Source organism: Rhinopithecus bieti, unplaced genomic scaffold (genome assembly GCF_001698545.2).
Source record: "Rhinopithecus bieti isolate Rb0 unplaced genomic scaffold, ASM169854v2 scaffold_757, whole genome shotgun sequence".
Lineage (NCBI taxonomy): Eukaryota > Metazoa > Chordata > Mammalia > Primates > Cercopithecidae > Rhinopithecus > Rhinopithecus bieti.
The window spans coordinates 573,262-588,189 of NW_016803289.1; the positions used below are offsets into that span (position 1 = coordinate 573,262).

General features: G+C 39.3%; 1 protein-coding gene across 1 annotated transcript in view; it reads right to left on the minus strand.

Annotated features, from left to right (window-relative positions):
- Window positions 1-14,928, minus strand: part of LARS1 (leucyl-tRNA synthetase 1) — a 62,437-nt gene that overhangs the window by 31,322 nt on the left and 16,187 nt on the right. The window contains exons 8-17 of the mRNA XM_017872110.1: window positions 13,446-13,533; window positions 13,288-13,364; window positions 12,740-12,793; window positions 11,408-11,548; window positions 9,060-9,137; window positions 4,085-4,170; window positions 3,930-3,995; window positions 3,726-3,808; window positions 2,872-3,010; window positions 2,330-2,542 (exon numbers count right to left, since the gene is read on the minus strand). Of these exons, the coding sequence (XP_017727599.1) occupies window positions 2,330-2,542; window positions 2,872-3,010; window positions 3,726-3,808; window positions 3,930-3,995; window positions 4,085-4,170; window positions 9,060-9,137; window positions 11,408-11,548; window positions 12,740-12,793; window positions 13,288-13,364; window positions 13,446-13,533 (1,025 nt within the window). The remainder of the gene's footprint in view (window positions 1-2,329; window positions 2,543-2,871; window positions 3,011-3,725; window positions 3,809-3,929; window positions 3,996-4,084; window positions 4,171-9,059; window positions 9,138-11,407; window positions 11,549-12,739; window positions 12,794-13,287; window positions 13,365-13,445; window positions 13,534-14,928) is intronic.

Here is a 14,928-nt window from a genome sequence, read left to right on the forward strand (position 1 = left end):
ATATATATATATATATATATATGTGTGTGTATGTGTGTGCATGTGTGTGTGTGTGTGTGTGAAAACATAAGACAGAACAGTGTAAACAATGTGGTACCTTTGTATATACTAACAAATAAATAAGAGATATCAGATGCTGGTATATAAAATCACAAGAAACCAAGAGTATCATGATGAGTTTTGGGAAATAGAGCAGTGTGCAGGCAACGGTAAAAGTTCACTTTTAACTTTTTGCTTTTACGTACTCTTTAAATTTTCGAACTATGTACATGTCATTCATTCATTCTAGCAATGAGATCATACGGGGGGTTGAGAGCAAGAGTTCTGGAGCCAGTCTCTTTGGGTTTGCATACTTGTACTAACATTCATTAGCTGGGTAGCTTTGGGTTATGATTTGTTCCTCTTTATTCCTCAGTACAGTTCCCTGCCTATAGATATGGATATTAAAGACCTTCCTCAAAAGCTGTCATAAAAGAGTTATTAAAAGTGATTTTAAAAGTACCTGGAAGGCCGGGCGCGGTGGCTCAAGCCTGTAATCCCAGCACTTTCGGAGGCCGAGACGGGCGGATCACGAGGTCAGGAGATCGAGACCATCCTGGCTAACACGGTGAAACCCCGTCTCTACTAAAAATACAAAAACTAGCCGGGCGAAGTGGCGGGCGCCTGTAGTCCCAGCTACTCGGGAGGCTGAGGCAGGAGAATGGTGTAAACTCGGGAGGCGGAGCTTGCAGTGAGCTGAGATCTGGCCACTGCACTCCAGTCCGGGCGACAGAGCGAGACTCCGCCTCAAAAAAAAAAAAAAAAAAAAAAAAAAAAAGGACCTGGAATAAGCTCTTGATGTCATTACTTAGCTGTAATTTTTAAAAACCTAACAAATGTGAAAAAATTGGTGCAAAGGAATGAAGACTCAACTTATTGGTAAAGAATACTTCTGAGATACCCAATTTGCCTAAAAATGCATTGTAAACAATAGAGTCACACCTGTAATCCAAGTACTTTGGGAGGCTGAGACAGGAGGACCACTTGAGTCCAGGAGTTTGAGACCAGCCTGGGCAACAAAGTGAGACCTCGTCTCTATAAAAAAATAAACAAAATTATCCAGGCAAGGTGACATGTGGCTAGTCCCAGCTATTCAGAAGGCTGAAGTGTGAGGATCACTTGAGTCCGCGAGGTCGAGGCTGCAGTGAGCCAAGATCGCGCCATTGCACTCCAGCCCGAATGACAAAGTGAGACTCTGTCGAAAAATAAATAAATAAATAAACAAGGTAAGTAATAACGCTGGATGACAAGTCGTGTAAGAACGACATTACATTTATTTTATTCCTCTGGGCTGGGCACAGGGGCTCATGCCTGTAATCTCAGCATTTTGGGAGGCCAAGGTGGGTGGATCACCTGAGGTCAGGAGTTCAAGACCAGCCTGGCTAACATGGTGAAACCCCCATCTCTACTAAAAATACTACATTAGCCAGGCATAGTGGTGCATGCCTGTAATCCCAGCTACTTGGGAGGCTGAGGCAGGAGAATCGCTTGAACCCGGGAGGCGGAGGTTGCAGTGAGCTGAGATCACACCATTGCACTTCAGCCTGGGAAACAAGAGCAAAACTCTGTCTCAAAAAAATAAAAAATAAAAAATACTCGGGAGGCTGAGATAGGAGAATTGCTTGAACCCGGGAGGCAGAGGATGCAGTAAGCCGAGATCATGCCACTGCACTCCAGTCTGGACTCTGTCTCAAAAAAAAAAATTATTTTATTCCTCTACTTCAAAATCTTTGTTTTATTCTTGAGGGAAAAAACGTAATTTTATTCTAAATACAAGAAGGCATAAGAAATTGTTTTGGTTTTATGACATAAAATTTGAACAGACTAAGAGGTTTGTTTCCTCAGCTACTTGAAGGACTAGAGGGAAAAGCAGACACGTTTGGGTAAAGAGGGAAAAGGACAGAAGGACTCCTCTGAAGAAACAGACTCTAGTCAGAATGTTACTAAAACTAATGCTGGAACCTTGGGGCTCTCCGCTCTAAAGAGAAGGTTCCTTCCAATTCTAATGTTCTAGAATTATTCCTGCATTTAACAGGTCAAATGAATTACTAGCAGACCAGCAATGCACCTGAGATATGACATGCTTTGGTGCCTGGGGTAGGTATGTGGATTTCTGGATACAACAGATAGGAGGTGGCCTTTCTGCTTTAGCACATATTTAAGGTAAGAAAAAGAACATAACTGGCAAATCTATACTATCTCCTCCGCGATAATTTCTTAGATATTTGAAGCCACAAAACACCCCTATTGACAATCAATAAATCTAGTCCACACCTATTTTATCATTCACCTTTGTTCCGGCCACATAGCCACATGATTATACAGGTAATATGAAAGATGATTTGGAACAAGATCCTTGCCAGAGACGCGAAGATCAACAGGATACCAGAATTCAAACTCCTGCTTTAACTGATCTAATTTTTCCTTTGGGATCTGAGTCTTAGGAAATGGAGCCTCCTTGAAGAAAACATAATCCCAAACTTCCTTGGTCATCTGTTGTGGTCTGCATTGAAAATAAATAAAACAAACTATTATATATACATATATGTAATTTCTTTGGAAGAATCAATACCTGAATCTAACCATGGATTAGGAATCTCTTTCTTAATGTAGTTACAGGAACAAACAAGGACAACAGCTTCCACAAGAATGAAGAATAGATGATGATAGTAAGGGGCTATCTATTAATTTTTCCCAGTTCAACAGTAAAAAAGCAAAAACATCATGACAAAATTCTGCTACATAAATCTTATTAAAACATTTCAATATGTAAATCAAATATCACAACCCTTACTGACAAATTATGCTCCTTTCCCTTATCTGTTTACCAACCTAATGCCCAGCGGAGACTCTGCCTGTCCATGCAAGTTACCCCCCTGCAATAGGTGTGCGACTGTGTAAAATGCCATGTAAATAGTGGAGTCAGAAAGTGATTCAATCAGCCACTGCTCATCCCAAGGCAGGTGAGTGCCTGAAAAATAAAAAGTAATGCATGAGGAACCTAAGAGACATTTCATCTATAGAATCCACATTTTTAAGAAGAGGGCTATAACATTTACAAAGCTACTTATTTAGGAAGCTCTTAAATTATTCTTGAATAATTAATAAAAATAAAATGGTAGATAAAAGACAAAATGGGCCGGGCGTGGTGGCTCAAGCCTGTAATCCCAGCACTCTGGGGGGCCGAGGTGGGTGGGTCACCTGAGGTCAGGAGTTCAAGACCAAACCGGCTAACATGGTAAAACCCTGTCTCTACTAAAAGTACAAAAAAAATTAGCCAGGCATGGTGGTGGTTGCCTGTAATCCCATCGGGAGGTTGAGGCAGGAGAATCACTTGAACCCAGGAGGCAGAGGTTGCAGTGAGCCGAGACTGCGCCACCGCACTCCAGCCTAGGCGACAGAGCAAGACTCTGTCTCAAAAAAAGAAAAAAAAAAAAAGACAAATGGTTGAAGCTTGAAGTCTCTCTATAAAAAAGACACACCATAAAATCTATACAGATTAGAGAGGTCATACTTCTACCACATAGTAGATGATAGTGGACTATATCCTAGTTTTCCTGACCATCCAAAGAGAACTTCTTGCTTTCAATTCAGAAAACACTAGAATGGGGGGGGGGAGGTAAAAACGTGTATTTTCTGTGTAACTGGTAAAGTTATCCAAATAGAAAAATTTCAAGTTTGTTTACCTAGACCATAAGTTCTTGAGCAAGCATGTTCTTGTAGCCAATCTAAGGTGGCCTCAAAATTCCTCCTGGTCTCCTCACAGAATCTAGAAAACAGCAAAAGACAAAGTGTATCTTTATTGGTTCACTTGTTTGTTGCATTTCAACTTTATTGTTTCCACATTTTTCATCTCCTTTTTCCTCCCTCATCACTTTCTCCCATCTTACGTTTCCAGGTTCTTCAAGCACTGAGATGTCTGTTTCTTCCAATTCTCTTCTCCATAATCCAAGTACCTGCGAGTGAACAAATTGATTTTTTATTTTTTTAAGTCAAAGATGAGCACACTGACTAGGGGAATTTTCTTGCTATAAAAGAGACTAACCACTGGTCACACAGAGCCACGACACATTCATCTGACGACCTGGACATCACTTGTTTCTCTGGTTCCATGTAAATAAGTGCATCTCCCTAAAGGAATGTAAATAAACAAATATTAGATACTATGTCAAATCAATCTTCATTCCTCAAGGATAAAAATTACTTTAAAAAAATGCTATACCACCAATAACTGAAAGCCCACATTTTCGTTATGTCTTCCCCGCCTTCCCAGGGTCAGTTATCTTCTACCTTTCCTTCTATGTAACACTTGCTTTTAAAAAGGCATGAATCTTCATCAAGTGGATCACTTTCTCTACCTACTGATTATTTCATTTCAGTGAAAACTAAAAGTGAACAAAAGGAAAAAAATACAGAAGATGGTTAGCAGTTTCGAATCCTATGGTTTGAAGGTTAGGCTTCCTATGACTGTTTTCTGGGGTTTTGTGTTTTTTGGTTTTGTTTTGTTTTTGTTTTGACAGATAGGGTCTTGCTCTATTATACCCAGGCTGGAGTGAAGTGGCGCTATCAGGCTCACCACAACCTCGACCTCCTGGCTCATGTGACCCTTTTACTTCACACTGCAGCCTCCTGAGTAGCTAGAACTACAGGCACATGTCACCCCACCCAGTTAATTTTTTAATTTTTTTATAGAAATGGGGTCTCACTATGTTGCCCAGGCTGGTCTCAAATTCCTAGGCTCAAGTATTCCACATCAGACTCCCAAAGTGTTTGGATTACAGCTGTGAGCCACTGTGCACAGCCCTATGGCAGCTTTTCATCCTTCTTATAAACTGCTTTAAAAAAAAAAAAAAAAAGGATATACAAAGACTAAACACAGAAAATCTTGTTACTAAAGATTTATAGTGCCATGAAAATTTCCACTAGAAAACTGACCATGCTTTTGATTTTTTACCAAATATAAATCTTTCTTAATGCTATTACGATCCTAAATACTTTTAAGCATGAAAATTGATGATGCTTTTGATTTCTTACCAAACATAAATCTCTCTTAATGCTATGATGATCCTAAACATTTTAGGCTAGGATAATTTTTAAAAATAAAATTCAGCATTATTATTCACAAAATGATTCACTGCTCTGTTTTTAATGCAATTCTTCGTGCTGAAATTAAATAGCTGGGATTTTGGTTTAAAGATGGTAGATCAAAAACAGACATTTAACTCCTGCTCAAAATTCCAATAAAAAGACAAGAGGGTTTTACAAATGGCATGAACCTACAAAGTCAAAATAAATGAGAGAAGAAAAAATATTAACTGAATTCTGAAAACAAAAAAGCAACATGAATGACAAATATATTAGCAAAAATTAAAAAGCTATCTAAATCCTAAGACAATAATAGAAAAAGGCGAAAAGTAATCCACTCTGTACTCCAGTAACTCTAAGAGACTCAGAAATTGGTGGCATTAAATAGCTCTAGAAATAAAGATAAGGTCCAGGTGCAGTGGCTCACACCTGTAATTCCAACACTTTGGGAGGCCAAGAGTTCAAGACCAGCCTGTCCAACATGGAGAAACTCCGTCTCTATTAAAACTACAAAATTAGCTGGGCATGGTGGCGCATACCTGTAACACCCTGCTACTTGGGAGGCTGAGGCAGGAGAATCGTTTGAACCTGGGAGGCAGAGGTTGCAGTAAGCCAACCAAGATTGTGCCACTGCACTCCAGCAGCCTGGGCAACAAGAGCAAAACTCCGGAAAAAAAAAAAAAAGAAAGAAAGAAAAGAGAGAGAGATAAGGTGAGATAAGTGAGACTGAAAAGAGGAGCACCAACTAAAGTCATTTAAAGAAGTGGGTATCTGGGAAGTGGTAAAAAAATAAGATAACATTAAAATAACATAACATAAAATAAAACAGAAAAATAAAATAAATAAAATAAAATAAAATAAGAGGTTAGAACCCCATATACTGCCCCTACCTATGCCAGAACCAAAAAAAAAAAAAAGGCTAATTCTCTAGAAAAGGTAAAAGAAAGTCTCTGAACTAGAGACAAAGTTCCAAGTATCATAGTAAAAATAGGGGAGTTAAGTGAAAGTCAGCACACTAGATGTTGGTACACATTCCTAGCTATCTTCTCCCATCCAACTCCCAAAATGCTCAGTTGCTTAGACTTTTTGTTTGTTTGTTTTGAGACAGCACTCTGTCACCCAGACTAGAGTGTAGTGGCGCCATCTCGGCTCACTGCAACCTCCGCCTCCCAGGTTCAAGCGATTCTCATGCCTCAACCTCCCGAATAGCAGGAATTAGAGGCAGACATTACCATGCCCAGCTAATTTTTGTATTTTTCGTAGAGACACGGTTTCACCATGTTGGCCAGGCTGGTTTCAAACCTGACATCAAGTGATCCACCCGCCTCAGCCTCCCAAAGTGCTGGGATTACAGGCGTGAGCCACTGCGCCCGGCCACTTAGACCATTTGAGCTAGAGATTGGCAGAATCTTCTGTAGGGAAATCTAACAAACCCAAAAGCAAATACTAAAAAACACTTAACATCCAGGAGTCCCCAAGGCCCAAATGGTCCTTTCTAGACCTCCCCCAGTGAAGCCTAGTGACAAGTCCTACCCATATGCAAAAACATTTCTTTTACACCCAAATATATATCAGCAGTCTTCCTCAGAGATGTCCTGTCTATGAAACAAGAACATCATCCTACAACAAATCAGCCAGGCATGGAGGCACATGCCTGTAGTACCAGCTACTCAAGAAGCTGAGGTGGGAAGATCACTTGAGCCCAAAGCCAGAACAGCCTGGGCAATATGGCAAGACCCCTGTCTCTTAAAAAAAAAAAAAAAAAAAAAAAATCAGAAAACAAGAATTATTGAACTGGCCCAAAATTAGTAATTATTGAATCTGGGTGATACATATTCAATTTTCCATACAACGATTCTTTAAAAAAAGTTTTTATAAATTTGTATTCACACACACACACACAAATAGTAAATAAAAGCACATAGTAAACAAACGCTCAGGAAGAAAACGATGAGGGACTATCCCACAAAGAGGACCAACAGGACTGCCAGGATCTAAGAGGTTCAATATCTGAATGACAGGAATTCAAAAAGTGAAAATAGAGAATAAGAAAAAATAATCAAGAAAAAAGTCAAGAAGTGTGGCCCAAATTGAAGTACACAAGTTTCCAGACTGAAGGAGCCCACCAAGCACCCAGTAGGATGAATGAAAATTGACCTACACCAAGGCAAATCATGAAATTTCAGAATATTGTGAGAAAAAAGATTATATAAGCCTCCAAAGTCAGAGGAAACAAGTTACTTACAAAAACATCAGTCACTACCAGAAGAGTTTTCAACTTCTTAATACCATCAATGAACCAAAAGACAATGAGGTAATACCCTCAAGTTTTTAAGGGAAAAGTATTTCCAATCCAGAATCTATACCCAGGCAATCCAATATAAAGATAGAAGACATATTTCAGACTTGAAAAGTCATAACAATTTACCTTCCAGGTACCCTTTATCAGAAAAGCTATCAGAGGCAGAGCTTCACCAAAGTAAGAAAGAATATAAGAAGGACATAGAAATGGGATTAAGGAAACAGGAGATCCAGCTCAAGAGGAGCAAAGGGGATTCTTAGTAGCAGTGGAGGGACATCCAAGATTTGCGCATCAGGACAGTAAGCAACCAGTTCAGACTAAAGCCAGAAAGCTCTGGAAGAGCTTTCTCTGAGTGGAACTGAAAGCACACTGATGTGTTTGAACTGAGTAAGGAAAGAAACAGACAGTTGGGAAAGAGTTGAGAAATGGAGTACTGATAAGTATATTTTAAATTAAGAATTTTTAAAAAATAAACATAATTATTAATCCTGGGGAAAACCAAGGGCTAAGGATGAAAAATTATTGTACACTACATTATGTATGAGCCATGTCTCAAAAATGTAAATAATAACTATTGATCTAACATTTTTTATAACTACAGTGTATGGAGAAGACAGGGCATGGAGTAGTATATACCAATAAATGTGGGACGTTAGAGAAAACAAAAAGTAGGGGGAAGAGTGTAACCTTGATCTTCCTCCTACTCCTTCCAAGAGTAGGAGGTTAGTGGCTGATACCTAACCATGAAAAAAAAAATCACATTACAAGCATTTAGATCAGATATCTGCAAGAGATGGAGATCAGCCAGGCACGGTGGCTCACGCCTGTAATCCCAGCACTTTGGGAGGCCAAGGCGGGCAGATCACCTGAGGTCAGGAGTTCGAGACCAGCTTGACCAACACAGAGAAACCCCATCTCTACTAAAAATACAAAATTATCCAGCATGGTGGCTCGTGCCTGTAATTCCAACTACTCAGGAGGATGATGCAGGAGAATCACTTGAACCCAGGAGGCAGAGATTACAGTTAGCTGAGATAGGGCCATTGCATTCCAGTCTGTGCAATAAGAGCGAAACTGCATCTCAAAAAAAAGAGATGGAGATCAATACTAAAACGGTTAAATGCTACCCGTCCCAAGGAAAAGAAATTTAAATTATGGAAAAGTGATGAGGAAATTGCTGCTTTTTTATTTCAATAAGCCTAACAGACCATTGTCTCTCTATATTATGGGTATACAAAGTTGTCAAAAATAAAAATGTAAAGGGTTAACTCAGCTAAATAGAAGAGAGTTATAACAAAAATGGAGGGATTAGAGGAGGATGACAGTAAAAAACACCAGAGAAAGAAAGGGTTGTAACTACCAGTATCTAAAATGGCCACTGCCAGAAATACCATCAAAGTTCTCTGTATATGCTATGCACACATCAACTTTAGAACACTACCTTTATCAACATTATAGATGGGATATTCAAGTTAAATGAATTGCTAAATAGGTCTATTTTCTGCCTTAAAACCATATGATATCTGTATTATAGCTGCAGGTTCTACTGTAGAACTCACTGCTAATAACACTGTCAAGTCTATTAACTAACAGCTCTCCTAAAACAGCCTTCAGAGCATAGCCTATCACATACAGTGTCAATCATCTTTTTCTGAATAGTCTTCTTTACGTCTTGAACCTTCTGTCCTTTAAATTCATCCACCAACATGATCTAAAAGGATGAGAAGGGAGAAAAACACATATAAAACAGTTAGAATCTGCCTTGAGTTTCTTCCCTAACTTTCTGTAACTAAATTTGCTTCTGCCCACCAAAATATTTTTAGTATGAAATTTATCACATTTATAATAAGTTTTCATTTTGGTATAGCATGGATAACTAATATTTATAACACACTTATCATTCTGTCAGTGATACCCACCTCACTAGGTATCACTGAGATACCTAGTGTGAGCATGATTAGGAAGGAATACTGACTTTCACTTCTTCTTAAGTTTCCACATGGACAGAATTCAACTACACTCACTCACCTCATTCCTGGCGGTTTCTGAAGGAACGAAGCATATTCGGCTTCATCTCATTAGGCTCCTCTTTCTAACCCCACCTGCTGCAAGTGAGTATTCTTTGCCTGGCCATGTGATAAAGTTTGCTCCTCTAAGGAGGCCTACTCTTTCACCTCTTTTTCTCAGTAAGCCAATTACATTCTAGGGCAAAGTATTAGCTTATCCATTGTTGCCATCAATTAAGCCTCAATCCTCTTCCAGCTTTCTTTGGTAATAAAGCAGATATTTTCACCTACATGACTCTTATTTTCATCTACATGATTCTTACATTTCTCTCAAATTGTTTCTATCTTAGGTGGAAAAGACATGCATTCTCTTTTGACATTCTAAACCTCTAACATACCAAAATACTTCAATATCTATTTAATCCAACATTATAAAGTTATATTTAATGAGTGTAGTGATTAAGAACAAAAACCTGCCGGGCGTGGTGGCTCAAGCCTGTAATCCCAGCACTTTGGGAGGCCGAGACGGGCGGATCACGAGGTCAGGAGATCGAGACCATCCTGGCTAACACAGTGAAACCCCCCTCTCTACTAAAATACAAAACTAGCCGGGCGGGGTGGCGGGCGCCTGTAGTCCCAGCTACTCGGGAGGCTGAGGCAGGAGAATGGTGTAAACCCGGGAGGCGGAGCTTGCAGCGAGCTGAGATCCGGCCACTGCACTCCAGTCGGGGCGACAGAGCGAGACTCCGTCTCAAAAAAAAAAAAAGAACACAAATCTGGCCAGGTGCAGTGGCTCAAGCCTATACTCCCAGAACTTTGGGAAGCCAAGGTGGGCAGACCACTTGGGGTCAGGAGTTCAAGACTAGCCTTACCAATATGGTGAAACCCCCACCTCTACTAAAAATACAAAAATTAGCCGGTCATGGTGGCACGCGCCTGTAGTCCCAGCTACTCGGGAGTCTGAGGCAGGAGAATCTCTTGAACCTGGAGAGATTCAAGTTGGAGGCTGCAGTGAGCTGGGATCGTGCCACTGTACTCCAGCCTGGGTGACAGAGCAAGACTCCATCTCTCTCTCTCTCTCTCTCACACACACACACACACACACACACGCAAATCCCAGATCCAGGCTACCTAGTTTGAATCCCAGTTCCCACTGGCTAACTATCTGGCTATCTCAAGTAAATCAGTTAATCTCTTTGTGCCTCCATTTCCTCATCTGTAAATTGGGGATAAGAGTGCCTACTTCAGAATGGGGTTATTTTCAGAATTAAGTAAATTAATATATAAGTGCTGCAAAAGTGTTGGCTTTTATCATCATTCAAAATATGTGTCACTTCAAAAAAAGATACATAACCAATTCTTGGTTATCCAGAAAAATGTAGGAAAGCTAAAACTAAGAAACATTCTTGTTGATGTTCTTAAAAATCTTCATTTGAATCTGAAGCACCTAACAACTTGTCTGGATTTTTATGTTCTCTAGCCTAGCCTTCTTTCCATGGAAATGTAAACCACATTACCGTATGTACAATTAGGAGAAAAGAATGGTTCAGAACATGTTTATTGGACTCACCTGGCATTTAGTAGACATTAATAAATAAACTAATGGACTGGATAAAACTGCTTATCTAAAATATGAACTCCCTAACTAGAAGAGCAAAAAAGGGACCAGGAATTCGCCATTCAATAAACCTTTGAAGTTTACTTCATAATATGAACTAATTTGAAATATCGTGTCAAGAAATTCACTCCATAGAGATTCCTAGAGTCCACAAAAAAGAATTTCTGAAAATGCTTTTAGGCAAAGGACATGACAAAAACAAAAAATAGAAATTTGGAAATAGAATACATTCTCATATTAAGCTCTCAAATCAATGTATAGTTGAAACTATGTTAAATTTTTCTACATTTTTTCTAATTAAGAAAATCACAGAGCATGAAGTAAATCAAATAAAAACTAAAAAAAATTATTACTTACACCCTCATAAAATCCTTTTAGATATAACTTCTCCTTTGCTTCTGCAAGTTTTTCTCGGTCATTCTGGCTCTGAATTTTCAACTCATCACAAATGGTTACTGCAGAAAGATTTCCAAAACCTGGGATTTCAATGACTGGCACCTGCAGCAAACAGCAATCAGAAACATGTTCACACTGACTGAACACACAGGTCTATAGGGCACAAGTCCTTTTGCCTCTAATGTACAATTAAGTCATTTCAGATTGTATATGTCATTATGACACTGCCACACATTAAGTAATCACAGAGTGACTAACTTCCAGATGTAAATTTGTCCTCCTACTCTCCACAGGAATATACACACAGCATACCCATACTCTGTGTATCAACAACCTCAATGCCCTTCCCCCACCACACACACCTTTCCCAGCATTCTATCCTCCACTGGCATATAATTATCTAAGTAATTCATGCTGAAACTAGCAAAATGATATAAACCAGGGGTCCCAAACCCCAAGGATGTGGACTGGTACCAGTCCGTGGCATTAGGAACCAGGCTGCACAGCAGGAGGTAAGCAACAGGCGAGCATCACCCCCTGAGCTTCACCTCCTGTCAGATCATGGGTGGCATTAGATTCTCATAGGAGCATGAACCCTATTGTGAACTGTGCATGGAGGGATCTAGGTTGCATGTTCCTTATGAGAATCTAACGCCTGATGATCTAAGGTGGTACAGTTTCATCCCAAAACCATTCCCCTACCACACCCTGCCGGTCCATGGAAAAATTGTCTTCCACGAATTAAGTCCCTGGCACCAAAAAGGTTGGGGACTGCTGATGTAAACAACTAGTTTCATGGATGGTTATGCTTTCGGTTTACATTAATTCCTCTGGATCTTTCATGAAATGAAAATCATTTGCTAGTAATTTAAAAGTTTTTCTTCTATAGACACTAACATGAAAATAAAAGAAACATAAAACAGAGTTGTATAGGATTTTGTTAAAGTTATTATGGTTACAAATAAACATTCATGAAAAGGGCAAAATTTTGTCTTTAGAAGCCAGGAAACTGATCATACTAGCAAAGCAAGCTACTATAAAACTGGAGATGCTAAAAAGCTATTTGTTTCTGAACTGCAGGGGCCAGGTAGTAAGAAAATGCTTGTTAGTTTTCCTTTTGCTCTTATCTACCATAGCAGGTATCAAATTAAAGTGAGTAAATCCTTAAGCAAACTCTCTCTCTCTTATTTTCATACTCCACCAATTAATTTTGTTACAAGGAAAACATGTTAGCTCTTCTTTTTTTCTGATAAAGAGATGGATGTGAATATTCTGAATTATCTATGTACTCACCGGCTCAAATGGCAAGACCATGTCATCTCTAATTCCATACTTTGCTCGTAAGGCCTACAGAAAAATTTGCAAGTTAACACTAATGATCAACACTTCGCTGGTAGAATCATTGAGAGAAGTAACCTCCAAACTTTCTTAAAACTATTATTTGTTCTCCTCTCCATAGAGGGCAAATTTTTACCTTTACCGAATATCTCAAAAGGGATCCATAACCTTCAAACATTTAATAGCTAAAGTTATAGTGAATAGCCTAAATGAAACTGTAGAGTCAAAAGCAAAAATGTACATAGACATACACCTATCACTTAAATTGAGGTTCATATGCCAGATTTCAAAGAAAATGTGAATATCAGAAAACTTTTTCAAAATTCTGTGAAACATATTTAAAATCAAACCACAGAAAATATATAAACATCAAGAAACAAGTTAGAGGTAGCAGTTTAAAGATAAATGCATAGCTTTTTAGCCTAGTCCCACAGTGTAGTTCAGCAGTACCTAAGCAATGAGATGGTGAGGACAAAATACAAACATGAAACTCAGATACTCACTTGCTTTTTCTTCAAGTCTCTGAGGGCAGCAATATCATCAGGGGAGTCGGAAGGAACACTTGTAACCACACCAGTGCCTATAAAACAAAGTGTGGAATTAATAACTAGAACCAACACGTGATTACCAAAATATTTCTAGAAATAAATAAACTCTTTACCTTTATCCTCCTTAATAGTCAGCATTGGGAGAACATAGATCACCTTGTACGATGTTAAAGGTGCAGAAAGTGATGCACCAAGAATTTCCTGCATAAGAAAAAAATCAATATAAAAGGTGAATTCATTGTGACCATTAGAATTAAAACTATGTTAATATTTTAAGCCCTGAGAAGCTAGTAATCAAAAATATATGGCAATAAATTCAAGAGATATATTGTACAATATGGTGACTATAGGCAACAACAATGTATTTTATACTTGAAAATTGCTGTGCAGATTTTTTTAAGAGACAGGGCCTTGCTATGTTGCCGAGGCTAGACTGTAGTGGCTATTCACAGGCGCTATCATAGCATTCTACAGGCTCAAACTCCTGGGTTCAGGCAAGCCTCCTGAGGTCTCGGCCTACCAAGTAGCTGGCACTAGAGGTGCACACCACTGCGCCTGATTTAAATTTTAATTCTTCTCACCACATAAGTACGTAAGGTATGAATTTGTTAACTACCTCAATTTAGCCATTTCACAACGTATATATATGTCAAAACATGTTGCATACCATAAATACAATTTCTGTCAATTAAAAAATGAATATAGGCTGGACACGGTGGCTAACGCCTGTAACCCCAACACTTTGGGAGGCTGAGGCAGGTGGATTGCCTGAGCTCAGGAGTTCATGACCAGTGTGGGCAACATGGTGAAACCCCCGTCTCTACTAAAATACAAAAAATTAGCCAGGCATGGCAGCATGGGCCTGTAGTCCCAGCTATTTGGAAAGCTGAGGCGGGAGAATTGCTTGAACCAGGGAGGCGGAGGTTGTAGTGAGCCAAGATCACGCCACTGCACTCCAGCCTGGGTGACAGAGGGAGACCCCATCTCAAAAAAATAAGGATATAAATGAAATACACATGAAGTAAAACAAAACACATTCTTTTATACCTACTAGAGGAAAAATAATTATTTTTATTTTATTTTTTGAGATGGAGTTCTGCTCTTGTTACTCAAGCTGGAGTGCAATGGTGCGATCTTGGCTCACTGCAACCTCCGCCTCCCAGGTTCCAGAGATTTTCCTGCCTCAGACTCCCAAATAGCTGGGATTACAGGCATGCACCACCACGCCTGGCTAATTTTTGTATTTTTAGTAGAGACGGGGTTTCACCATGTTGGCCAGATTGGTCTTGAACTCCTGACCCCAGGTGATCCACCCACCTCAGCCTCCCAAAGTGCTGGCATTACAGGCATGAGCCACCGCATCCGTCCAGGAAAAATACATTTTAATAATTATAGTAACTAAATCTGTCAATGTTATGATGACATGAGTACACTAATACATTGTTTGTGATATTGTATTCCTTGAAGAAAATATAGGAATCCACAGTAAAAGCCACAGAATGTTCCTGTAACTCAGACTCAACAACAACAAACTATTTTTTCTTAAACAAGTCTGCCCAATGCTGAGTTAATGCTGAGTTAATTATACTAGGAAAG